Source organism: Cetorhinus maximus, chromosome 7 (genome assembly GCF_964194155.1).
Source record: "Cetorhinus maximus chromosome 7, sCetMax3.hap1.1, whole genome shotgun sequence".
Taxonomy (NCBI): domain Eukaryota; kingdom Metazoa; phylum Chordata; class Chondrichthyes; order Lamniformes; family Cetorhinidae; genus Cetorhinus; species Cetorhinus maximus.
In genome coordinates, this window is record NC_135885.1 from 3,068,071 (window position 1) to 3,092,901 (window position 24,831).

At 46.0% G+C, this 24,831-nt stretch overlaps 1 protein-coding gene across 2 annotated transcripts in view; it reads left to right on the forward strand.

The window, feature by feature from the left end:
* Positions 1 to 313: 313 nt before the first annotated feature.
* The window catches only part of nup98 (nucleoporin 98 and 96 precursor), a 66,898-nt gene continuing 42,380 nt past the window's right edge, over positions 314 to 24,831 (forward strand). The window contains exons 1-12 of one of the 2 annotated variants that reach the window (XM_078544949.1): positions 314 to 415; positions 1,797 to 1,901; positions 5,722 to 5,898; positions 7,012 to 7,154; positions 8,146 to 8,253; positions 9,703 to 9,886; positions 13,172 to 13,237; positions 15,682 to 15,851; positions 17,308 to 17,445; positions 18,421 to 18,556; positions 22,152 to 22,244; positions 23,763 to 23,903. In XM_078544949.1, coding sequence (XP_078401075.1) covers positions 340 to 415; positions 1,797 to 1,901; positions 5,722 to 5,898; positions 7,012 to 7,154; positions 8,146 to 8,253; positions 9,703 to 9,886; positions 13,172 to 13,237; positions 15,682 to 15,851; positions 17,308 to 17,445; positions 18,421 to 18,556; positions 22,152 to 22,244; positions 23,763 to 23,903 — 1,537 coding nt within the window. In that variant the 5' untranslated portion in view covers positions 314 to 339. The remainder of the gene's footprint in view (positions 416 to 1,796; positions 1,902 to 5,721; positions 5,899 to 7,011; positions 7,155 to 8,145; positions 8,254 to 9,702; positions 9,887 to 13,171; positions 13,238 to 15,681; positions 15,852 to 17,307; positions 17,446 to 18,420; positions 18,557 to 22,151; positions 22,245 to 23,762; positions 23,904 to 24,831) is intronic. The other variant, XM_078544950.1, reaches the window with a different exon arrangement.

Sequence of the window (24,831 nt, forward strand, 5' to 3'; positions counted from 1 at the left end):
TATCGCAACTCCATGAGTCCTCGTCTTGTGCATTAACTTTTTGTGTGGCACCTTATTGGATGCCTAATGGATTACAATGCTCTACTTATGCCTTTTTAAACTACTCCCAATCACCCCCGGTAACAGATCTGTACCTAACACAAATACTCCAAGTTTGGAGAGAGAGAATTCTCGTGTTCAGTGTTTTTCATGGGTCAGAGGGAGACTCTGTCAATATTTCACTCCTTACACTGAAATCCTCAGGGCAGCATTGTTAGGCTTTTTTGATATTCTAGGTGATTGATTCCCGCGCTGGGTCTGTTTTTCTCCACAGTCCTGTGATCTTCATAACCTGGCAAGATGTTTAATAAGTCACAGTTTGGCACGCCCACCTTCGGCAACACCAGTGGATTCACCACGTCAGCATTCGGACAAAGTAAGTTGACTCTCTACGTTTTGTTTTCAGGAAGTGGGTGAAGTGAGCATTGACTATCCATCGGCTGGTCAGCATGCCACATAGTGTGGGACTGAAGTCACAATTTAGACCAGACCAAGTAAGGACAGCAGCTTCCCTTCCCTGAAAGATGCCAGTTAACCAGCTGGGCCTTCACAACAGTCCAGCAGCCAGGCGATGAGTCTGATGTCAACGTTCACTGTCAGCTGCGCTCAACATGGCTGGTCAGCAACCTGGAAGCTATTGTACAAGTCACTCAGGCTTTTCTTCCCCTGATGCTGCGTGTGTGCTGCTTTGTGAAACTGTGTGTGAAGGTACCCCTGCACACTGGGCTGGATGGGCCGTACACAATGACAAGTGGTGGGGATGGTCTCCTCGGCATCTATCCTGTTACGGACTCTCAGAATCTTGTATGTTTCAATGTGATCCCCTCTCATTCTATATAGGCCCATTCTACTCCATCTGACAGGGCAACCTTCTCAGCCCAGAAATTAATCTCATGAACCTTTCTAGCACCTTCTCTCGAAGGCAAGTTGACTCTTCTTTGGTTAAGGGGGCCAGTTCTGTACGCTAAAGGACGTTCATGATAACGTTGGAGTTTTGGAACAGTCGGCCACTTCCTGGACACTTTTTTTTACTGATACCGGATTATTTGCCCAAATTTATTTAAGACTGAAATTGAAATTCTCAAACTGGGAAATGATCTTGTCTTCTCTGAACTAGTAGTTCAGTGCTGTAACCACTGCACCACGCACAATCTCCGTTACACCAATCTCCTCACTGTTCTTGGGGCAGGGGTCAGGTTAAAGGGTTCCTTTTATTGCAGGAGACTGCCTAGGTTGAAAAGGTGGAATTGAGCTAAATCTGCTGGTGGTGTTGCCAAGGCTGGACTTGGAAGTCTGTAGGTTGGAGTAGCAGGACAAGTTTTTCACTCTCTACATTTCTCTCTCTTCTGAGGTGGGTGGAAGTAAAAATCCTCCATATCCCTCCCTCGGTTCTTTTGCCAACTAGCTTAAATCTGTGGCCTGGGCTTACCTACCACCTACCTACCTATCAAAATGTCGCTATTAAAACCACCCCCCACTATTAACCTCTTAGCTCTAAGGATTTGGGATTCTCGACATGGGAGGGCTGTGGCCGCTCAGTTGTTGAGTTTGTCACGATTGCTGGAGTTTTAGATGCTAAGGGTAGCGAGAGATTTGGGGATAAGACGGGAAAGCGGAGTTAAGGATGATGGTCAGCCATAATCTTATTAAGTGATGGAGCAGACTGGAGGGAGTGTATGGCCCACTCCTCCTCTTTCTTATCTTCTCTGGTCCCTCCACAGCAGGAACCTAAAGGCCTGTGATTTCCTGTTTTTCAGATACGGCTACTCCAGGCTTTGGTGGATTCGGTGCAGCCACAGCTGGATTTGGTGCAGCCGCTAATACTGGTGGCGGACTCTTTGGGAGCACTCAAAACAAACCAGGTGGGGAATGGGTTCTCGTTCTACTGCTTCTTGCTAACCTTTGATTGTGGTGTTTTTGACCATGGACAAAGAAAGCATTTCTATGGTGACCCTCAGGTGATCCCAAAGAGCTTTTCAGCCAGTGAAGGACTTTTTGAAGTGTATTCACTGTTGGAATGTAGGAAACACAGCGACCAATTTGAGCACAGCAAAATCATTAGAATGGTTACAGCACAGAAGAGGACAATTCGACCCATCATATCTGTACTGGCCCCTTGATGGAATATTTCACCTAGTCCCACTCACCTGCCTTTTGCCCCTACCCCTGCAAATTTTTCCTTTCCAGATAATGATCCAAATCCCTTTTGAAAGCCTCAGCTGACCCTGCCTCCTCCTCCACACACTCAGGCAGTGCATTCCAGCTCCTAGCCACTCACTGTGTGAAAATGTTTCTTCTGCCTCCATTGCTTCTTTTATCAATTACCTTAAATCTGTACCCCCTGGTTCTCGATCCTTCCACCAATGGGAACAGTTTTTCCTGATCTACTCTGTCCAGACCCCTCGTGATTTTGAACATCTCTATCAAATCTCACCAAGCCTTCTCCAAAGAAAACAGCCTCAACTTCTCCAGTCTATCTTATGTTACTGAAATTTCCTGTCCCTATAACCATTCTTGTGAATCTTTTCTGCTCTCTCTCTCGCTCTCTCTCTCTCTCTCTCTCTCTCTCTCTCGCTCTCTCTCTCACTCACTCTCTCACTCACTCACTCACTCACTCACTCACTCACTCACTCACTCACTCACTCACTCACTCACTCACTCACTCACTCACTCACTCACTCACTCACTCACTCACTCACTCACTCACTCACTCATCACTCATTCATTCATTCATTCATTCATATGCCTTCACATCCTTCCTAAAGCGTGGTGCCCAGAACTGGACGCAACACCCCAGCTGAGGCTGAACCAGCGTTCTATACAGGTTTAACTTCACTTCATTATTGCCACAAACACAAATAAATAACCATATGATCTATTTCTGTTATGTTGGTTGAAGATTAATGTTGACAATTGGAAACGGCATTTAAACCCTTTATTTTATTGTGTGTTCATAAGATGTGATTCCTCTCCCTGTTTTGCAAGAAAGCTTCCAATCACCCTCATGGTGTGGCACTGGAATCATGTAAACTAGACTGGATAGGGTTGGCTACTGAATATCAGTGAAGAGGTTGGGTTTTTGCCAAGGTGCCAGCTCTGGCTAGCAGTCCTGCCTCTTGAATCAGACGGTCGTGGGTTCAAATCTCACTCCAGGCCTTGAACACAAAATGTAGGATCTCAGTGCGGTACCGAGAGAGTTTCTGTGTACTGTCGAATCGGCAGCCTTTCGGATGAGCGGGGTGGTAAGAGGAGGGAAAAAGCATCCATGGCTAAGCAAGGAAGTTAAAGATAACTTAAAGGCAAAAACTAAGGCATACCAAATTACAAAGGTCAGTGACAGGTTGAAAGATTGGGAAACTTTTAAAGATCAACAAAGGGTTACTAAAAAAAATAATAAAAAGAGCAAAGGTAAATTATGGAAGAAAACTAGCGCAAAATGTAAAAACTGATAGCAAAAGCTTCTACAAGTATATAAAAGGAAAGAGAGTAGCTAAAGTGAATGTTGGTCCCTTGGAGGACAAGACTGGGGAGTTAATAATGGGGAACGCAGAAATGGCAGAGACGCTTAATCGATATTTTGCCTCAGTTTTCACAGTGGAGGACACTAGTACCACCCCCAATAGTAACAGGTAGTGCAGAGGGTATAGAGAAGGAGGAACTTAGAACAATCACCATCACTAGAAAAAAAGTACTGAGCAAACTATTGGGATTAGAGGCTGACAAGTCCCCAGGACCCGATGGCCTACATCCCACGGTCTTAAAGGAAGGGGCAGTGGAGATAGTGGATGCATTGGCTATAATATTCCAAAATTCCCTGGATTCTGGAAAGGTTTCAGTGGATTGGAAAAATGCTGATTAAAAACACACTTATTCAAAAAGTGGGGGAGGCAGAAAGTAGGAAACTATAGACCAGTTAGTTTAACGTCTATTGTTGGGAAATTGTTGGAATGCATTATTAATGAAGTAGTAATGGGGCATTTGGAAAGTCAAAATGCAATCCATCAGAGTCAGCATGGTTTTATGAAGAGTAAATCGTGTTTGACTAATTTGCTAGTGTTCTTTGAGAGAGGAAACAAGCAAAGTGGATAATGGGGATCCTGTAGGTGTAGTATATCTGGACTTCCAGAAGGCCTTTGATAAGGTGCCGCTCAAGAGATTAATACACAAGATAAGATCACAAGACGCTAGGGGTAATATATTAGCTTGGATAGTGGATTGGCTAACCAACGGAAAGCAGAGAGTCGGGATAAATGGGTCTTTTTCTGGATGGCAAGCTGTAACTAGTGGGGTGCCACAGGGTTCGGTCCTTGGGCCCCAACTATTTACAATCTGTATTAATGACTTGGATTTAGGGATAGAAGGTACTATAGCTAAATTTGCAGATGACACCAAAATAGGTGGGAAAGTAAGTTGCAATGAAGAAATAAGAAATTTACAAATGGATATGGACAGGTTAAGTGAATGGGCCAAAATTTGGCAGATGGAGTTTAACATGGATAAATGGGAGGTTATCCATTTTGGTTGGAAGAATGAAAAGGCAACTTATTATTTGAATGGAGAGAAACTTCAGAATGCTTCAGTGCAGAGGGATCTGGGTGTCCTCATGCATGAATCGCTGAAAGCTAGTATGCAGGTAATAAGGAAGGCAAATGGAATTTTGGCATTTATTGCTAAAGGAATAGAGTATAAAAATAGGGAAGTGATGTTGCAACTGTACAAGGCATTGGTGAGACCACACCTAGAGTACTGTGCACAGTTTGGTCCCCTTACTTGAGGAAAGATGTAGTTGCACTGGAGGTGGTTCAGAGGAGGTTCACTAGATTGATTCCAGAGATGCGGGGCTTGTCTTATGAGGAGAGATTGAGCAGTTTAGGCCTATACTCACTAGAGTTTAGAAGAATGAGAGAAGATCTAATTGAGGTATATAAGATACTAAAGGGGATAGACAAAGTAGACGTGGAGCGGATGTTTCCCCTTGTGGAGCATTCTAGAACGAGAGGCCATAGTTTTAGGCTAAGGGGTGGTAGATTTAAATCAGTGATGAGGAGGAATTACTTTTCTTAAAGGATTGTGAATCTGTGGAATTCACTCCCTCAGAGTGCAGTGGATGCCGGGGGCGCTGAATAAATTTGAGGAGGAGATGGAGATTTTTAATTAGTAATGGGTTGAAAGGTTATGGGGAGGGGGTGGGAAATGGGAGGGGGTGGGAAATTGGAGTTGAGGCCAAAATGAGATCAGCCATGATCGTATTGAATGGCGGGGCAGGCTCGAGGGGCTGAATTGTCTACTCCTACTCCTAGTTCTTATGTTCTTGTGAGATGTTAAACCATGGCCCTGTCTGCTCATTTGGATGGATGTGACAGATCCTAGGACACACTTTCAAAGAAGAGCAGGGCATTTCCCTGTGCTCTGGCCAATATTTATCCCTCAAATAATATTGCAAAAAACAGGTGATCACTCCTGTTTGAGAGCTTCCTGTGTGAAAAATACCATGGTGACTACAATTCAAAAGTACTGTAAAGTGCTTTGGGACATCTTACGGTTGTGAAAAGTGCCAAATAAATGCAAGTTATTTCTTTCCAACTATAAAACATCTTTGTTTCTTATGTTGAGCACAAACTCATCACATCAACTGCACATCCTCTGTTGTCAAACCTACTAACATCTTGGTTATCTTTCTAGGAGGACTGTTCGGCTCCAATAGTTTTGGGCAGCCGGCAACATCATCCACCAATGCCGGCTTCGGTTTTGGCACGCCGACACCCAACAGCCTGTTTGGGGGCACGAGCACCGGGGGCCTCTTCTCCAATCAGCAGAGCAATGCCTTCACACAGAGCAAGCCTGCCGGAGGCTTTGGAAGTAAGCATGGCTTTTGTCAGGGATTGGGGAGCAGAGAAGGCAGATTTATCTTGGCCTTGACTACTTCATGTAGCCTCTGTTCCAGGGCAGCACTGCATTATCAGAGACACACGGTGCCTCAAACAAGCCTGGGTTTGGATGTTCATTTGAGCATTACAGGTCCCATGCCTACTCTAAAGAGTTCTCCCTGGGTACCAGTGCAATTTACCTACCTCAGCTAACTGCCCTGGGGAAACTTGGTCATCTCCTTGCTGGATTTTATTGTAACACCAGGTGGCTGCACAGTTGGCATACAAGGTGGTCACTGCACGATAATTCATTGAATGTGAAGAGTTGTAGCGAGTCTGGTACATGCAAGGCCTTCCTAGTATGGTATGGTCGGAGGCATGATGGGCTGAATTTGGAGGTTTAGCCATGGCTCAGTGGGTAGCACTGTCGCAACTCTTAGTCAGGACATCGTGAGTACAAGTCCCAATCCAGACACTTGAGTCATAATCTCCAAGCTGACACTGCTGGTGCAAAACTGAGGGAGTGCTATACTGTCTTTCAGAGGAGACATTAAACCAAGGCCCCATCTGCCCTCTTGGGTGAATGTAAAAAAAAATCCCATGGTCAATATTTCAAAGAAGAGCACAGGAGTCCTTCCTGGTGACCTGGCTAATATTTATCTGGTTATTTATTTGATTGCTGTTTGTGGGATCTTACTGTGTGAAAATTGGCTGCTGTGTTTCCTCCATTGCACCAATGAATACATTTCAAAAGTACTTCATTGGCTGGAAAGCGCCTTGGGGTATCCTGAATGGAGCTATTTAAATTTAAGTCTTTTTTTTGTTGTTGTTTAAGCGCCTCTGAGAGTTGAAAGTTCCCAGGTACTGTCTGTTGTGTACAGTCTGTTCATCTTCTGTGAGCCCTTTTCACAGTCTGGCTTTAAATCCAGTGCTGAGCAACTTGAGTTCACAGTGGTGAACTTGTAGCCTCACCTCCGGAGTGGCTGGCTTCATGGTTCATGCGGGATAGCGGTGGGGTGAGCAGAACACTTGCTGCGATGTGCAAGGCCACTTATCATTTTTGTGTATTCGGGAGAACTCAGTGACTCCGCATTCCTGTTTTCAGCTTTCGGAACCAGCACGACTGGAGGCGGCCTGTTTGGCACCACCAGCACAGCCTCTAATCCTTTCGGCGGGACCTCGGCGACTTTGTTTGGGGGAACCACCTTCACCACGGCTGCCCCTACAGGAACTACTGTTAAATTCAACGTGAGTATGATGTGGTCTTGGTGGGGGGGGGGGGCGGGGTGGGTGAGAAAGAGGAAACTCAAGGCTTCTGCAGTGTTGAACTGTGCACTTTTCTTTTTCATTCTTTCATGGGATGTGGGTGTTGCTGGCAAGGCCAGCATTTGTTGCCCATCCCTAATTGCCCTTTCTGGGCCATTTCAGAGGGCAGTTAAGAGTCCCCCGCAATGCTGTAGATCTGGAGTCATGTGTAGGCCAGACCAGCCAAGGTCGGCAGATTCCCTTCCCAAAAGACGTTAGTGAACCAGATGGGTTTTGACGACAATCGATGATAGTTTCGTGGTCGCCACTACTGAGACCAGCTTTCAATTCTAGATTTTATTCATTGAATTTAAATTCCACCAGGTACCATGGTGGGACTTGAGCCCCTACCCCGAGAGTGACATTACCACTACACCACCATCTCCCCAAGTTTTCTAGTGTTTTAAGTGGGGTAAATTAGATGCTGTGCAAGTTGAGGGGAGAGAAAGGAGTTGCAGTGGATATTTAGCCTTGTAGCAGTGTATTGCAGCCCATGGCCCAGGGACACTTATTGGCACTCAGTAGTAAAATACATGTTAATCCAACTCCGAGGCACCGAGTAGGAATTTAACAGCCCCATTATTCTGAGACTGCATTGGGAATTTCTGAACTGGCTGATGGCACGTTTTAATAATCGTCGCCTCTCAACTGGTGTCAGATTGAGAGCAGGAAATGCTGAACAATGTGAATTTGGGCAGCTCTGCCGGCCAACCATCATGGTACTGAGAGAGTCGAGTTTCCAGGTCCCAGCTTCAATCAGCAGACCTCCAGGTGAGCTGGTTACAAGCAGGATGTCGGGGGACGTGAGGCGGTGCGGGGGAGGTGGAGTTTATTTTCAACAGACTTTAGTTGCTTAAAGCTCTGCGCAGTATCTCATCCAAGTGTCGTGCCGCATTAATTCCACTATATTTGTTTGCCTTTCCTATACCTGCAGCCCCCAACAGGCACAGACACAATGGTGAAGTCTGGAGTCAGCACCAACATTAGCACCAAACACCAGTGTATCACAGCCATGAAGGAGTACGAGACCAAGTCACTGGAGGTGAGTACCTTTGTGGAAGTGGCATTTCCTGCCTTCTGGTAAGAATAGCATTTATTGCTCATGCGTAGTATTACGATCCCTGTAGAGACTGATGACTTTTAAAGGAATTTCCACGACACCAATGGAAAGAAAACAGATGGACAGGATTTCACTTTCTAAAAATAATGCTTTCAGCGAGCCAACTAAAATCAACATACTTCAAACATTAAGGCAAACAATACTTCAAATCGAAAGGTAAATTTTACCTTAAACGTCCATGCAACAACGATATGCCTCGCATGGTTTCAAGCGAGGCATCACTTCCCCCACAAATGTGTCGCCACATGCAATCTCTGTCTCTCCAACCCGACCTCCGGTACATGAGATTGCTCGCATCCCACTCAATGGATTTGCCCCTCAAATTGCTTTCATTGGCAGCTGTGTTCCATCCGAAGTTCCCGGAAACGGTCAACATCCAAACAGCAACCCCCCCCTGCAGAACCTCCATGGCTAGGTTCATTAGCTAGGTTCATTACACTCTTGATGGCACAGAATCCCCAGAGACTCCCTTCTCTGAACCCTTTAAACGGTCTGGGTGACTTTGGCAAATCTGAAACAGCAGCAGTAAGTGTCTTGTCCACTCCACAATCCCTGCTCTCCCCGTCTTCAGGCTCTGTCCTTTCTAATTGTATAACACACACACACAGTCATACAGTCTGTGCTCTATTCTTAAGAGTTTTCTCCCTATTCTTCTGCGGGATCTGTTCTGAACTGCAGTTCTGATACCATTTGTAATCTCTAAAAAGCTGTCTATTTACCCTCTGCCTTTTTGCTTTCATACCCATAGCAACCTCGGGTCACGTGGGTATTTCTCAGAAGTCTAATGAATTCACACCCAGGAAAACTAATTATCCCCTTTTGCAGAATTATCCTAGTTTCATTTGGTCTTAAAGGGGCCTTCCAAAAACAAAAAATATGGGCTTTTCCAAAAAGCATATGGATCATAACAATAATTATGTAATTTTATACAACCAAGACACTTGGTAGGTCAACCACAGTACAGGACCGGAGTCACATAGAGAACCAGACTGGGTAAGGATGGCAAGTTTCCTTCAATAAAGGACATGAGCGAATCCTCTGGAATTTTAGAACAATCTAACAGCTCCAGGATCATTTTAACTGGAACCAAGTTTTTATTGATTAGATTTAAAACAAAACTGAATTTGTATTCCCAAAACTGCTGTGCTAGAAAGTGAACTCGTGTTCTTTGGATTACTAGTGCAGGCCTCTGGATTCCCAGTCTAGTAACATTCTCACTACACTGCCTTACTCTCCATCATACTGAATTAACTGATCTCAGCACCTCTAGGCTAAAGAATGGAGCAATAAATCAAGTAGGATTCCTATTCCTGATCACTGACTGCTTATTCTCCCCCCCGTTAACACTTTGTGCGATTTTGCTTTGTCCAGGAGCTGCGTTTGGAGGATTACACAGCCGGCCGTAAAGGGCCACAGGCCCCCCTTGGGGGAGGTGGTGGTCTGTTTGGCACCTCGACTGCAACATCCAGCGCTGGCACTGGGCTATTTGGAGCTACTCCAGCAAACCCGACTGGAGGATTCAACTTCGGACAGCCCAAAACCGGCTTTGGAGCAAGTGAGTTCATTGACTGTTCAGAATGGGCTGCAGCCTGGTACATTCCAGATTGGGGCTTTCATTTAGGGGAGATATGTGGGGGAGTTGCAAATATCAGAGTACTGAGGGGTAAGGTGATGGTTAAATCTGAGGTCCCTACAATATGGATGTGTGGCATCATGCGTTAATTAATTCCCTCCTACCTCCTGATGCTATTAATGTCATTCTATTTATGCCCAGTCCCAGTAACTCCCTGATACTTTGCCCATGTGCCATTTGTCCAGCTCTGGATAGAGTATTGGAAGGAGGTTTAGCCATTGCAGATGGTTAACCGAGTGGGACCCAGTCCTGGATGTCCCCCTCATCTTCAGCTTATCCAGAACTCAGCTGTCTATATACTTACTCGCACCATTCCTGTTCACTCAGCGCCCCTGGTACTCACAGACCTCCATTGGTCCTGGCCTGCCAATGCCTCCGTTTTTAAAATTCTCGTCTTACTTTCAAATCTCTCCACAGCTTTGCCAATCCCCATCACTGCATCTCACCCAACCCCACTACCTTCTGATATCTCTGCACTGCTGCAATTACTGACTTACTGATCCCCAATTTACTCACTCCACCATTAGTGGCCATGCCTTCAGCTGCCTGTGCCCTAAGCTTTGGGATTCCTTCCCTAAACCTCTCTGCCTCTGTGCCCCTCTCTCATCCTTCTTGGATTTCCTTCTATGGCCTGTGCCCAATTTTGTTTTGATAACTCTCCTGTGAAGTATCTTGGGACATTTTACACCATTACGTGCACATTGTTGTTTTGAGCAGGGGTGCTCAGGGAATGAGCAGAAACAGTGACCGTCTCCCTCCTGCTCTACTTCCACAAGCCCAAATAGCATAGGGGCTAATTCATGCACCCAAAATACTGTGCACATGCGGATTGGCTAACTCCACATAGATTGGGAATTGAACTGTGCGCTTTCCTGGGCTCTCGTTCTCAACTGCTCACTCCCTTGAGCAGTTGGAATCATTAGGGGTCTTTATTTTGGGTTTGTTCATTATAATCAAAACACCTCCATGCTGCACGCAACCCCATCACCACCCCTATCATCCTGGCTCCTGACATGCATTCACTAGGAATCAGGGTACCTGTGTCACGCTTGAGCCTATCACTGTGGAGATTCTTAGGGCAAGGTGCTCATTCTCCTGTGCTGCACCCCTTCAAAGATGTACATCAGGCAGTGATTTCCCCCCATGCATGTGCAGCAAGGGACCTCACTGGGGATGCTGCAGCACTTGCTGATGCTGTTTTTCCATCAGTCCATCATGGGCTTGAGGGGGTGAGATTTCCCAACAACCCCTGCTTAGCTGTCGTACGTTAAGCAGTTTTAACACTGCGCAGGTGCTGAACATAAGAAATAGGAACAGCAGTAGACCATTTAGCCCCTTGAGCCTGCTATGCCATTAAATAAGATCATGGTTGATCACCTTGTGTTTCAATTTCCACATTCCCATCTAACCCCGATAACTTAAGTGCTTGTTAGGCAAGGGAATCAATCTACCTCTGCCTTAAAAATATTCAATGACCCCGCCTCCACCACCTTCTGAGGCAGAGAGTTCCAAAGTCATGCAACCCTCAGAAAAAATTTCTCCTCATCTCTGTCCTAAAAGGGTGACCCCTAATTTTAAAACAGTGCCCCCTAGTTCTGGACTCGCCCACAAGAGGAAACATCCTTTCCACATCCACCTTGTCAAGGCCGTTCAGGATCTTGTATACTTCAATCAAATCACCCCTCACTCTTCTAAACTCCAGTGGAAACAAGCCCAGTCTATCCAACCTTTCCTCACAAGACAACCCACTCATTCTAGGTATCAGTCTATTAAACCGCCTCTAATGCATTTACATCCTTCCTTAAATAAGACCAAAACTGCGAAAACTGTTGGAGATGCAGTCTCACCAATACCCTGTATAACTGAAGCATAACATCCTTGCTTTTATGTTCAATCCCTCTCATAATAAAGGATAACATTCCATTAGCCGCCTTAATTACTTGCTGTACCTGCAGACTAACTTTTTTGTGACTCATGTACTAGAACACCTAGATCCCTCTGCACCTCAGAATTCTGCAGCCGTTCTCCAGTTAAGTAATACTCTGCTTTCTTTGTTCTTCTTGCCAAAGTGAACAACTTCACATTTTCCCCACGTTAAACTACATTTGCCAGATCTTTGCCCACTCACTCAACCCATCTATATCTATTAGTGCCGGGGCAACACCAAAGTAAACTTGAGCGAGATTTGTCCTGGGTCAGGTTCCTCCTTCAAAATAACAGTGAAAAAAAACAGTTTGACTATCTTAGTGGATCTTGCTGTGTATGTTAAAAGAGTCATCTGTCCTACCTAACTGCACAAACAATCAGTACAATCCAAAATATTTCAGTGTATGTAAAGCACTTTGCAATGTTTAAAAATGTGTGCATGCTTGCTCTTTTTTATTTGATTATTTTGTCACAGAATTTTTCTTTAGTGTTTATTTCCCCAGCTTTTTATAGCACAAAGCCTAAGGTAAAATAGGGCACCTTTTCCTGCACTCTGATGGGATCTTATTAACTCACCAGTCGCTCGACCAGGAACTTCCCCCTAAGTGATGCATTAACTGGTTTGTTCTCTGTGGATGATGGTGGCAAGGCCAGCTATTGCCCATCCTGAGGGCATTGAGTCAGCCAGGTTCCTGTGGGAGGGGAGTCACACACAGACACAGACCAAGTAAGAACGGCAGGTTTCCTTGCCTTAAGGATGTGAGTGAACCAGTTGGATTTTTATGACAATCTGACAGATTCATGGTCACTTGTACTGGCTTTTGATTTCTGGATTCTCTTTTAAAAACTTTATCCAAATTCTCAAACTGCCCACAATGGGATTTGAAAACTCTGGATTACTAGTCCAAGCTTCTGGGTTATAGAACAGTAACATACCCACCACGCTCCTGTTAACCCTCTGCAAAAATGGACTGGACTGAAGTTGAATCCATGCCCAATCACTTGAGGGGGCGTCATACACGTTTTTTAATTTAAGAAAATATGTACGGCAGCATTTATAAAATGCTATTTGATTTTTCTCCTCCTTTACTGAAGGCTATGATTTTTGGTGGGGGTGCTCTGTCTAGCATGGTTCTTTTGGAGCAGCAGTTACTGATGGCGAGCTACCTGTGCCCACGGGCTCCACAGATGTCGATTTGTCACCTTTGTTGGCGCTTTAGATGTGTTTTTAAATTTTTTTTTAAAAAATCAAACATTGAACGAGTGACTTCCTCTCCTCAGACACTGGTCTCCTTTCCCAAGTGGGTGTGCTGGGGACAGTCTGTGGGTCCAGTCTTCAAAAAACAGGTAGGGACTTTCATCGTGAGATTGAAAAGCTTTGATGACAGCTGAGACCAGGTAGTGGTTTGGTCTTTTTACAGGAAGTATAAACTACACTGCTCAATTGCGCTGGAAGCACTTACCAACCAACAGCAAAAGCTGGAACCTACTCCTTTGGGATCCAGCCCCTGTTTCCCTACTACTATCCCCCTCCTCTCTTGAAAGCATTGGCTCCCTTGCAAATAAGAGTCCTGTGGGCACAGGCAGCTATCTGACTGCTCTCTCTTCCCCTCCCCACGTGGCCGTTCTTTGGAGAGTCTTCAGAGGCTGTGTTGCCAGGCTGTTCGATTGTGACTGCCTCGCAACAGAACCCCATCTTTCATTTTTGCCCAGTGTCCATGTGTGTGTACATTGCAGCGCTGGGTCACTCTGTGCCCAGCTACTGGGAGTGTGCACCATGGGTCAAACAATTCAACCCTCTTGGAAAACGCTGCAGTCTTGTTAACGCAACTCTTAACAGTTATGTCCCACATGCTTTTTACAATCTGTGTGCGTGTGGTTTTGTAAGTATTTTGTGGGATGAGCAGAGAGTAACAGGAGTTGCTGTACTAGATTGTGTTCAAGGAAAATATCCTTCTGTGGAATTTGAAAGTACTCCACAGATTTGAGAATGAAAGGAGCTATTGGAGGTAGGAATAGTGAAGAAGCTTTCTGATGTGCAGAGCTATTCAATCCTTCTCCTGTCCAACCTAGCTTTACATGGAGCGGAGGTTTGCATTGTCTTAACAGTGGGGGAGAGAGGTTTGTTGGGGGGAAGAGGGGTTGTGGGGCGGAGAGAGCCAGGCTTGGACAAGCTAACTTGTTTTGCAGAAAAGAACAGAACTCAATGTAATAGTAGGAAATCACACCTCTTCACCCAAACAATCCTTTTACTTTAAATTCATTCTTGTAAGTCTAACGTTTATTGCCCACCCCTAGATGTCCCCAAGAAGGTTATGGTGGGCCTTCTGTTTGTTACAGTTGAGTGCTTTGCTAGGGCAGTTCAGAGGGCCGTTAATAGTTCAACATGTTCGTGCTGGACTGGCGTCACATTTAAACTCAGTCTGGGTAAGGACAGCAGGCTTGGGTTAAGTGGAGCAGCAGAAAACTTGCTGTGTGAATGGGTGTGAAGCGTTAAGCATCCTGACATCATGGGTGTCAGTTTGCATGGCTTTTCAATACCTCTACACTGCAGTAGAGCTGAAAGGCTCTCCCAATGAGACACTTCTTGGGAATGGAGAGGAAGGTTCAGAGTGACTCTCGCATCTATCAGCTATTGACCACAAATTTCAGAAAGGGTTTAATCTAGCCCTCTGCCAACCAGATAACTGTGGTGCTTTCTGATAAACTCAGGGTGCAATGGGTATAGTGGGGGTGGGTTAAAACAACCCTGCACCCCTGCTTGACAGGAATACTGGCTGCCCACAATTTATTGGATTGGATTGGTTTGTTGCATTTTATAGTGTCAGAACTCCTCACCACTTGGGGTGTAGGGTGGGAGAACCTACACACCGAAGCTGATCTTGATTGGGTATTCGCTTGTGACACCTTTCACCAGATTGTTGCCAGTTTGTGGAGCTCGGGTCCATGTTTGTCATTCAGCTTGTTACAGGCTGCTGCACAAAATAGGTCCCCTGGTTGAACTCCCTTAAAAATTAGAAATTGATTATGAATAAATGATTTAGGCATAACTTGGTACTTGGTAAGGTTTCCCTTCATAGTCTCCCACTAGGGAATTTACACAGGAGGAGCACAGTCCATGGTCACGTTAATGAAAAAAGCTGTACAGATTTTCCTCAAGTAACTGCACTACCATGTACTACAGGAAGGTGTGTTGGGGAGTTGATGAACATTGGCAGGAGTAGACCACTCAGCCTCTCGAGCCTGCTTCCCCATTCATTTAAGATCACGGCTGATCTTCAACCTCAGCTCCACCTTCCTATACTATCCCCATTTTCCTCGGTTCCCTTACTTTTCAAGAATCTCTCGATCTCTGTCTTGAATATACTGAATGACTGGGGTAGAGAACTCCAAAGATTCACAGCCCGCAAAAGAAATTTTGCCTCATCTCAGAGACTTTGACCCAGTGTCCTAGACACTCCTGTCTAGATGTAGCTAACCCTGTGTATGTTTGTGGGGGGCTGTCTGTTGGGTGTTTTGTCTTTTTTACAGAAAATGCAACAGCTCCAGTCAAGCTACAAGTGGAGAGACAAGTCTGTGCAACAGTGGAAACAAGTTTGAAAGTGCCTCTGCTTGGGGGGTGGGGGGGGCGGGTGGGGGTCGTGGGATGTCTGACAACTACAAGAAGGTGGGCAGGGGGTGGAGGTGAAACCCACTGGGGACGGATGACCTGCAGCGCTTGGCTGTCTCTCCAACCTGTCGTCGGGATGTCATCAGTCCTCTCCATTGATGTTGGCGTGTCTGTGTTTCAGGTACCGGCGCTTTTGGCACAGCAACAGGCGGCCTCTTTGGTCAGGCACAGCCGCAGGCCAGCACTGGCCTCTTTGGGAACAAACCCTTCGGACTGGCCACCACTACACAGAGCACCGGCTTTGGTTTCGGCAATGCTAACACCCTGGGTCAGCCCAACACTAGCAGCATGGTAAGAGCATCAAGAGCCTGTGCGCTCATTCATTCCGCAACCACTTCAACCGTGTGGGCTGAGAGGGTTAAATTGCATGAACAGGTTGTGTAAACCAGGCTTGTATGCCTTCAAGTTTAGTAGATTAAGGGATGACTTAATTGAGGTATTTAAGATGATTAAAGGGTTTGACAGGGTCGACGGGGAGAAACTATTTCCTCTGGTGGGGGGGAGAGTCCAGAACATGGGGGCAGAACCTTAAAATTCGAGCCAGGCCATTCAGAGATGATGTCAGGAAACTCTTCCTCACACAAAGGGCGGGGTGGAAATCTGGAACTCTTTCCCCCGCCAAAAAGCTGTTGAGGCTGTGGGGCAATGGAAAATTTCAAAACTGGGATTAATAGATTTTTACAAGAGCAAAATGCTGCAGATGCTGGAAATCTGAAATAAGAACAGGAAATGGTAAAGCAGCATCGCTTCAGGTCACTGACCCTTCATCAGGGCTGGGAGCACTCCGAGATATAACCATTCCTAAGCAAGGCAGGAGATGACGTGTGGAGTGGGGGAGTGGTTTGGATATTACGGGTAAATGGAACCGAGGTGGGTGAAGTTGCAGTGGAGATCAGCTTCCATCCAACTGATGGGTTGACTGAGGTCAAGGGGCTTCAAGGCCTCCTGTGCCTGTGCCTGGAATGGTTACGGCACAGAAAGAGGCCATTCTATGATTTTTTTTTTCTCCAAGTGCCTATTCAATTCGCTTCTGAAAACCAAATTGAATCTGCCTTCGCCACACTCTCAGGCCTCTTTGTTCTTTGTCAGTTTGCACTTCTCTAGATTAAATTTCATTTGCCCTTTGTCCGCCCAATCCACCAACTACCTATACCTACAGCTCACCAACCCTATTTACTGCACTGTGTTCACATTCATGTATTGAGAACCGACTTTAAACCTTACTGCATTCCTTCTTACTCTGACCATCCAACCCCAATGCCTTACTAATTCCTACTCTAGTGCTATCTGTCTTTCCTCATTCTTTGAGCACCTTTTTTTTCTCTCTAATGTTACTTGGCAAGGCGATGGGAACCAGGAGGTTAGTTTAAGCCCTCCCCACAATAGCACTAGCAAATCGCCCCACAAGGAAATGGGTCCTGGCTCTGTTTAGCTGCAAGCCATCCAGGTTGGACTAGTCTTAACCACCACCCCCATCCCCTCAAAGAACTGGTCCAATATCTCAGGAATCTGAAAACCATCCTTCCTGCTGAGCCACAGTGAAAGGGTGAGGAAGTGGGACTAGATCACTTGCTCTTGCAGAGAGCCAGCACAGGCGCAATGGGCTGAATGGCCCCCTTCTGTGTTGTATCCATTCTATGATTCTGTAAAGTGCTTTAAGGAATCCCAGGGTTATGAAAGGTGCTATAGAAATGCAAGTTCTTTCTATTTCTCTCTGAGCAGTAACTTGTTCCTCTGTTCCCCACAGAGTTTATTTGGAACTGCTCCAGTCTCGCAGTCAGGTGGGATCTTTGGAACCAACACCAACACAAGCACCGGCAATGCGTTTGGTACAGGGGGCGGCCTTTTTGGCAACACCAACGCTGCTTTCACCAATGTCAACAACGTAAGTCCCAGAGTGCCAGGTTATTGTAGGTTTGTGACCTGCTTTGATGTTCTGCAACTGAGTTGAGCCCATGGCCACGCTGGAACAAGTGAAGTGATGGGTTCAATCTCTCCGACTCTGACAAGCTTTGAAATTCGCAAACCATTAAACTAGGCCATAGAATATAGAATTGAAAAGCAAAGAAGTTATATTAAATTGTATGGAACCTTGGTTAGACCACACTTGGAGTACGGGGCATAGTTTGGATCTCTATAAAAAGGATATTAAAGGCACTGGCAAAGGTGAAGTAAAGATTCACATGGGTGACACCAAAACGGAGGTTAAACTATTAAAGGATTGAATAAGCTGGGGTGACTACTACTTAAAAAAAGAGAAGGTGGATGGGGGTGTCTGAAAAAGGTTTTTAAAATTATGTAAGGGTTTCATAGGGTAAATGTAGAGATGTGGTGTCCACTTGTCGCAGAGACTAGAACTTAGGGACTTTTAAATATAAGATTTCTTTTTCATTCCTTCATTGGATATGGGCGTTGCTGGCTAGACCAGCATTTATTACCCATCCCTAATACATCCAGTAGGGAATTCAGGAGAAATACCTTTATTGAGAGTGTGAAACTCGCTACCACAGTGAGTGGTTAAGATAGATAAACAGAGGCAGAAATAGAAGGAGTTGCCGATAGGATGCGATGAAGGATTGGAGTTGGCTCGTGTGGAGCGTAAACATTGGCATCGTCCTGTTAGGCTGAGGATTGGGGACTGCGTGAGGTGTCTTGACTTTAACGGTTGTCTACATGGATGGACAAGAGTGAGTGTTACAGTATCTGGAACTTGGATGGGGTGGTGGAGGATCGGTTATTGTGCAACTTTCTGGCTAACCAGGCTGTAAAATAGGGTGGTGTACCATGGACAGATGGGGTGGGGTAGAATTAGCTCTAACCATCTGATTGTGAACTCTGTTTTTCGCTTGCTCTTCCACAGACCCTGTTTGCTAATAAACCTGCTGGATTTGGAACAGCCACGACAAGTGCTTCCACCTTTGGCACACCTAGCGCTGGACTGTTTGGTAACAAGCCGAACCTGGCTATCGGAGCCAGTTCCAATACTTCAAACTTTGGTGTGTGAGAGCAAAGTTCCCCTAGTCCGAGTTTTAGTTCCTCTGCTGGGTATCAAACAACTAGCTCACATCAAGGCAGACAATCTCATGCCAATGAGAATGCTTTCTAATGGAAGCAGCCTGCTATCTCTGTTTCCAGGGAATTTCACAGAATTGTTGCAATGCAGAAGGAAGCCACTCGACCCACTGTGTCCACACTAGCTCTCTGAATAAGCAATTTACTTAGTGCCATTCTCCTGCCTTCTCCCCATAACCCTGCACACTCTTTGTTTCCAAATAACAGCCTAGTTCCCTTTTGAGTGTCTTGATGGAACCTGCCTCCACAGCACTGTCAGGCAGTGCATTCCAGATCCTAACCACTTGCTGTATGAAAAGTTTATTCTTATATCACTTTTATCCTCGTGCATGAATCGCTGAAAGCTAGTATGCAGGTACAGCAGGTAATAAGGCAAATGGAATTTTGACATTTATTGCTAAAGAAATAGAGTATAAAAAAAGGGAAGTGTTGTTGCAACTGTACAAGGCATTGGTGAGACCGCACCTGGAGTACTGTGCACAGTTTTGGTCCCCTTAATTGAGGAAGGATGTGGTTGCATTGGACGCGGTTCAGAGGAGGTTCACTAGATTGATTCCAGAGATGCAGGGCTTGTCTTATGAGGAGGGATTGAGCAGTTTAGGCCTATACTCGCTAGAGTTTAGAAGGATGAGAGGAGATCTAATTGAGGTATATAAGATGCTAAAGGGGATAGACAAAGTAGACGTGGAGCGGATGTTTCCCCTTGTGGGCCATTCTAGAACGAGAGGCCATAGTTTTGGGCTAAGGGGTGGTAGATTTAAATCAGAGATGAGGAGGAATTACTTTTCTTAAAGGGGCGTGAATCTGTGGAATTCACTCCCTCAGAGTGCAGTGGATGCCGGGACACTTTAAATTTAATTTAAATTTGAGGAGATAAGACAGATTTCTAATTAGTAACAGGGTGAAAAGTTATGGGGAGAGGGCAGGAAATTGGAGTTGAGGCCAAAATGAGATCAGCCATGATCGTATTGAATGGCGGGGCAGGCTCGAGGGGCTGAATTGCCTACTCCTGCTCCTAATTCTTATGTTCTAAGGGAGGTGGTGAGGTAGAGCTAGAAACTGACGAATTTTCAGATATCGCCAAGGTTTAGCATGTGAATGAGAAATAGGAGGGGGCTAAGGATCAAACCTTGGGGGACACCAGAATGGAGAGAGAACAGTTAACAATAATGGCTAACATGGTGGCCAGGAAGGGAGGTTGGAAGATCAGTTCAGTGCACTAAGGTCAAGGTGCAGGAGTTGGGTCTCTTGGATAAGAGCTCAAGAAACCACAGAAGAACACTTGAGATAGAAGTGTGGAAAATGGCAGGGGCAGCTGATCAGATGGTTTCCGTCTTCATGATAAAGAAATCCACAGTTGTTGGATGTGAGGGCGGAGATGACCAGTGTGAGATTTTTATCGAGACAGTTTGCAGTAGAGGAATGAAGCCGGTGGTGAGGGTGGAGACAGGATATCTTACCTTTGCTTTCCAGGATGATCCTGAAATAATGAGCAGTTTTGGCAGACAGGAGCAGGACCACATAGTGTTTGTGGATCTGGCGTACAATGACCAAACCTGTTGTCTGCCATGCTCTTTCAATTCTGCTTGCCTTGGATTTAAGAGAGCAGAGAGAGTGGGGGGGGGGTCATAAAGGGGAAAGGCCAGGGTGAGAGAGTAATGGTTTTATTGGAGACTAGGGCATCGGATGTGGAGATGTGGGTGTGGTTGAGCTGCAGAAATGTTACGCTGAATCAATGCCAAGACTAGATAGTTAGGATTTAGAAGGTGTCGTTGAGTGAATTAGGGGATAGTTTATATACGGCAGCTACAGAAGGAAGCAGTTGGGATGGGGAAAGGAATTGTGGGTGGAGAGGGGCCTTTTCTGTTATTGATACAATGAGAGTCGTAAGGCCATGGGAGAGGTCAATGGGATGGCCATGAATTTGGGTTGAGAAGTTTATGGAGAGAGATTAAGGGTAGATAGGAGGGCAGTGAACTTAGAGCATAGTAATTTGAGCTAAAGGTCGAAATCACCAAGGATGAGAAGACAGTTGGTGGAAAGGTTGAGAGGGGAGGGCAGTGAAGCTATGCCGGTACTTGGATGGGCAGTAGAGAACAAGGATTTTAATGGGAGCCGAGAAACATGGAACAAGGCAAGATGGCCAGAGGAAGAGAACATGCCAGAGGATTAAATCAGTTTTTAATTGGTGATAAGAGCCACACCACCGTTAAGATGGTCTTGGAAGGCCAAGTAGTGGAAGGTAAGGAGGCTTCATTTAGGGGAAAGGTGTCATCAGCTCTCAGCCAGGTTTCCGTTAAGACCATGGTGCACAATGAGTTCATGGATGGCAAGGGCCTTGTTCACTGGCGAATGGATAAACTGGAGAGCGGTATGGAGAGGGACAGTGAGAGCTAATCCACAGGCAGTCCACAGGGTGAACACTGGAAGGGGTGAGTTGATTGACGAGATTCACCAGCAGCAGAGCAGGCGGGTGGTAGAGTGGGATGGGACATTTGGTGTTGCTGCTCATCAGGCAGTGAAGAGTGTCTCAGTGAGCCATTCGGAGGATGTTAAGAGAAGCACAGACAGAAGCTGTGGGGTTTTCTTAAACATATCGATCAGATCACCCCTCAATCTTTGAATTCGAGCAAATACAAGCCTGTGCATTGTGTCCATGTCACCAGGTCCTGTTCCCCTATCACCCCTGTGCTCACACACACACTGGTTCCCAGTCAAGCAGTGTCTTGATTTTAAAATTCTCACCCTGGTTTTCAAATCCCTCCGTGTCCTCGCCCCTCCCTATCTCTGTAGCCTCCTCGAACCCTACAATCCTCTCATCCCTGTGCCCTTCCAATTCTGGCCTCTTGAGCATCCACAGTTTTAATCGCTCCATTGGCGGCTTTGCCTGAGCCCTAAGCACTGGAATTCCTTCCCTAAACCTCGCAGTCTCTAGCTCACTTGCTTCCTTTGAGACACTCCTTAAAACCTACCTCTTTGACTGAGCTTTTGGTCACCTGTCTATATCCCCTCATGTGGCTCAGTGTCACATTTTGTTTTGTAATGCTTCTGTGAAGTGCCTTGGGACATTTTATGTTAAAGGCATTGGATAGTTTTTTTTTAGCCCTAGTATCAACTTGACACCCCCTGTAAGACTAATGTATCCTTGCTGAGGTTCAGCACTCAGCTGAGTGCTATGATATGTTTTACACTAGTTCTTGAAGTTGGGATTTTGTCATCACTTCTTCCTTTAAAGTGTTGCCTCCTGTTCATATTCAATAAGTTCCACATCCAAATTGCCATTGACCATCCAGGCCTTCAGGCTGCTTAGGCCACTGCTCACTGTGGGACCTCAGGAGCCAGTTTAAATCTGACCAAATTAATATGTCCATGTGCTGTTGCAAACATGAATATTGCTATGCCACTGAGAGTGCACATTGCTGGGCCATGGTGATACAGATAAGGGTGAGAGACAGAGACACAATGGTTTAATTGAAAGGCCGATCGCTGAGACTTGCTGCTTTGGATCTGTTTTTCCAGGATTTGGAGCAAATGCAGCAACAAGTGGCCTGTTTGGGAGTAAACCTGCAACTGGAGCCCTCGGAACTACACTCGGAGGTGGATTCGGATCAGGTGTGCTGTTCGTGGGGGAGTGAAATATATGGGATAATGGAAATGTCGAGGCTGGTGTCAGAAGTTCACTTTTTCCGCCTTCATCCCCACGACCCCCCCCTCCCCAAAGCAGGATAAAATGGATGGGCAGTGCACTTGGACACAAGAACAGCAGCTTTGCGCTGGCCTATGTGACACCATTGCTGATCGCAGCTGAGCAGCTATAACAGCCCCAGAGGAACGGGAAAGGCCATTCAGCCCCATGAGCCTATTCTAACACTCAGTTAAATCATTGATCCGTACCTCAAGTCCATTTACCCAAATTCACTCCACATCCTTTGATACCTTTACCAGTGTTCCCTGTAACATATTGCCAGCTTTTTTTTCTAATGCACAGTGCCTTTAGATTTGATTACGTGATCACTGCAAGTGCAGTATTTAACACGGCACTGAGCTTGTGTGTACCTTACAGGCAGCTGTGCAGGTTAGTGGAAATATTTATTCTTACCCAACACAGAGTGCGGTCTTGAAAGTTACAACTGATCCCAATGTCCATAGCTGTTTGGGAGAGTTCCAGATTCACACTCCCCTCTGTGTGAAGTAGTGCTTCCTGACATCACCGCTGAACAGCCTGGCTCGAGTTTTAAGGTTCTACCCCCAACCCCCCCCCCCTCTTCTCGACTACCCCCATCAGAGGAAATAGTTTCTCATTATCAAATCCTTTATCGTTTTAAACATGCCTATTAGATCACTCTGCAACATCTAGGCTCATGGGAGTAGAAGCCAAGTTTATGCACCCTGTCCCTTCAGCCATATATCATACTTCAGGAGTCCTTCTGGTTGATGAAGAGGAGGGTTAAGCTCTTTCATTGGGCTTAGTTGGTGAGAGGAAGAAAATAGCCATGGTTCTTTGTTTGGATCACTTTGCAGGGAAGTGTGTGTAGGGTGAGGACCGGCTTGATCTGTGATGTCCTGTCAGAGTAAGTGGATGGGGCCATGTAGTGGTCTGTTAAGAGAGATATCAGACACATGCTGGGACCCAGTCAACAATTTGGAACTTGCTAGTGCATTGACTGGTGGAACCAAATGGTATAGATTAAGCAGGAGTTAGATAAGTACATGAGTATAAAGGGGTTTGAAGGTTATGCTAGGAGGAGGCTCGTGTAGAGCATAAACACTCATAAAACAACTAATTGTCCTGTTTCTGTGCTGTGTAGCCCATGTAACAGTATCCCTGTAAGAGTTGCAAGTGGGATGGGGAGAACAAGGACACAACAATCTCAACCTTTCTGTTAAACAGCCATACAAAATTGAGAAGCAGAAAGCTGGTTTGTCACCTACCCCGAGCACCATGACATGTGGAGCATTATGATTAGGCAGTTATCCTTGTAGTGCACAGACAGGCTGGCCCACCCAATCTCCTGTCCTGTCATCCTGACAGATGCAGCCAAAAGACCCAATGGTGCTGCCACATCCACCAGTTTTTGTCTGGAGTGTTGTAGCTCTCGATTTGCAATAATTTTGTCTTTTTTTTCCTAGCCCTGGGTGCTGGACAGACATCCTTGTTCGGCAGTACTCAGCCCAAGCTGGGCACTACTCTTGGAGCAGGGGCGTTTGGAGCAGGAGCCTTCAACGCAGCCAATGCCGGTGTGGGATTTGGGGCACCTCAGGCTGCCGTCTGTAAGTAACCTTCACACCAGGTGTGTGTGTCCTGCATTTAGTCAATGCCGTAAACTTCAATTCATCTGAAACTCTTGCTGCCCATATCCTTGCATTCACCCATCATCTCTGTGCCCAACTGGCCCATGTTGTCTTCAATTTAAGCAGCGCCTCAATTTATGTAAAATAAAATTCCCATCCTTTCAAATCCCTCAGTGGCCTTGTCTCTCCCTATCCTGCATTACAGCTCTTCGTGATCTCTGCACACCTCCAAATTTGGCCTTGAACATCCCTGATTTTAAGCATTCCTTCATTCAGCTGCCTGGGCCCTAAGCTTCCTTGATGCACTCCGTTGCTTTGTCATCCCTGAATCCCCCCCACTATCAACATCCTGGGAGTTAGCATTGACCAGAAACTGAACTGGACCAACATTATAAACACTAGCTACAAGAGCAGGTCAGAGGCTGGGAATTCTGCAGTGAGTAACTCGCTTCCTGACTCCCCAAAGCCTGTCCACCATCTACACGGCACAAATCAGGAGTGCAATGGACTACTATCCACTTGCCTGGATGTGTGCTGTCCCAGCAACACTCGAGAAGCTCAACAACATCTGGAAGAAAGCAGCCTGCTTGATTGTCACCCCATACACCACCTTAAACATTCACTCCTTTCACCGCCGTCGCACAATCACAGCAGTGTGTGTACCATCTCCAAGATGCATTGCAGGAATTCACCAAGGCTCCTTCAGCAGCACCTTCCAAACCTACAACCACGTAGTAGGACAAGGGCAGCAGATAGATGGGAACACCACCACCTGCAAGCTCCCCTCCAAGTCACTCAGCATCCTGACTTGGAAATATATCGCCGTTCCTTCACTGTCGCTGGTCAAAATCCTGGAACTCCCTCCCTAACAGCACTGTGGGTGTACCTACACCATATGGATTGCAGC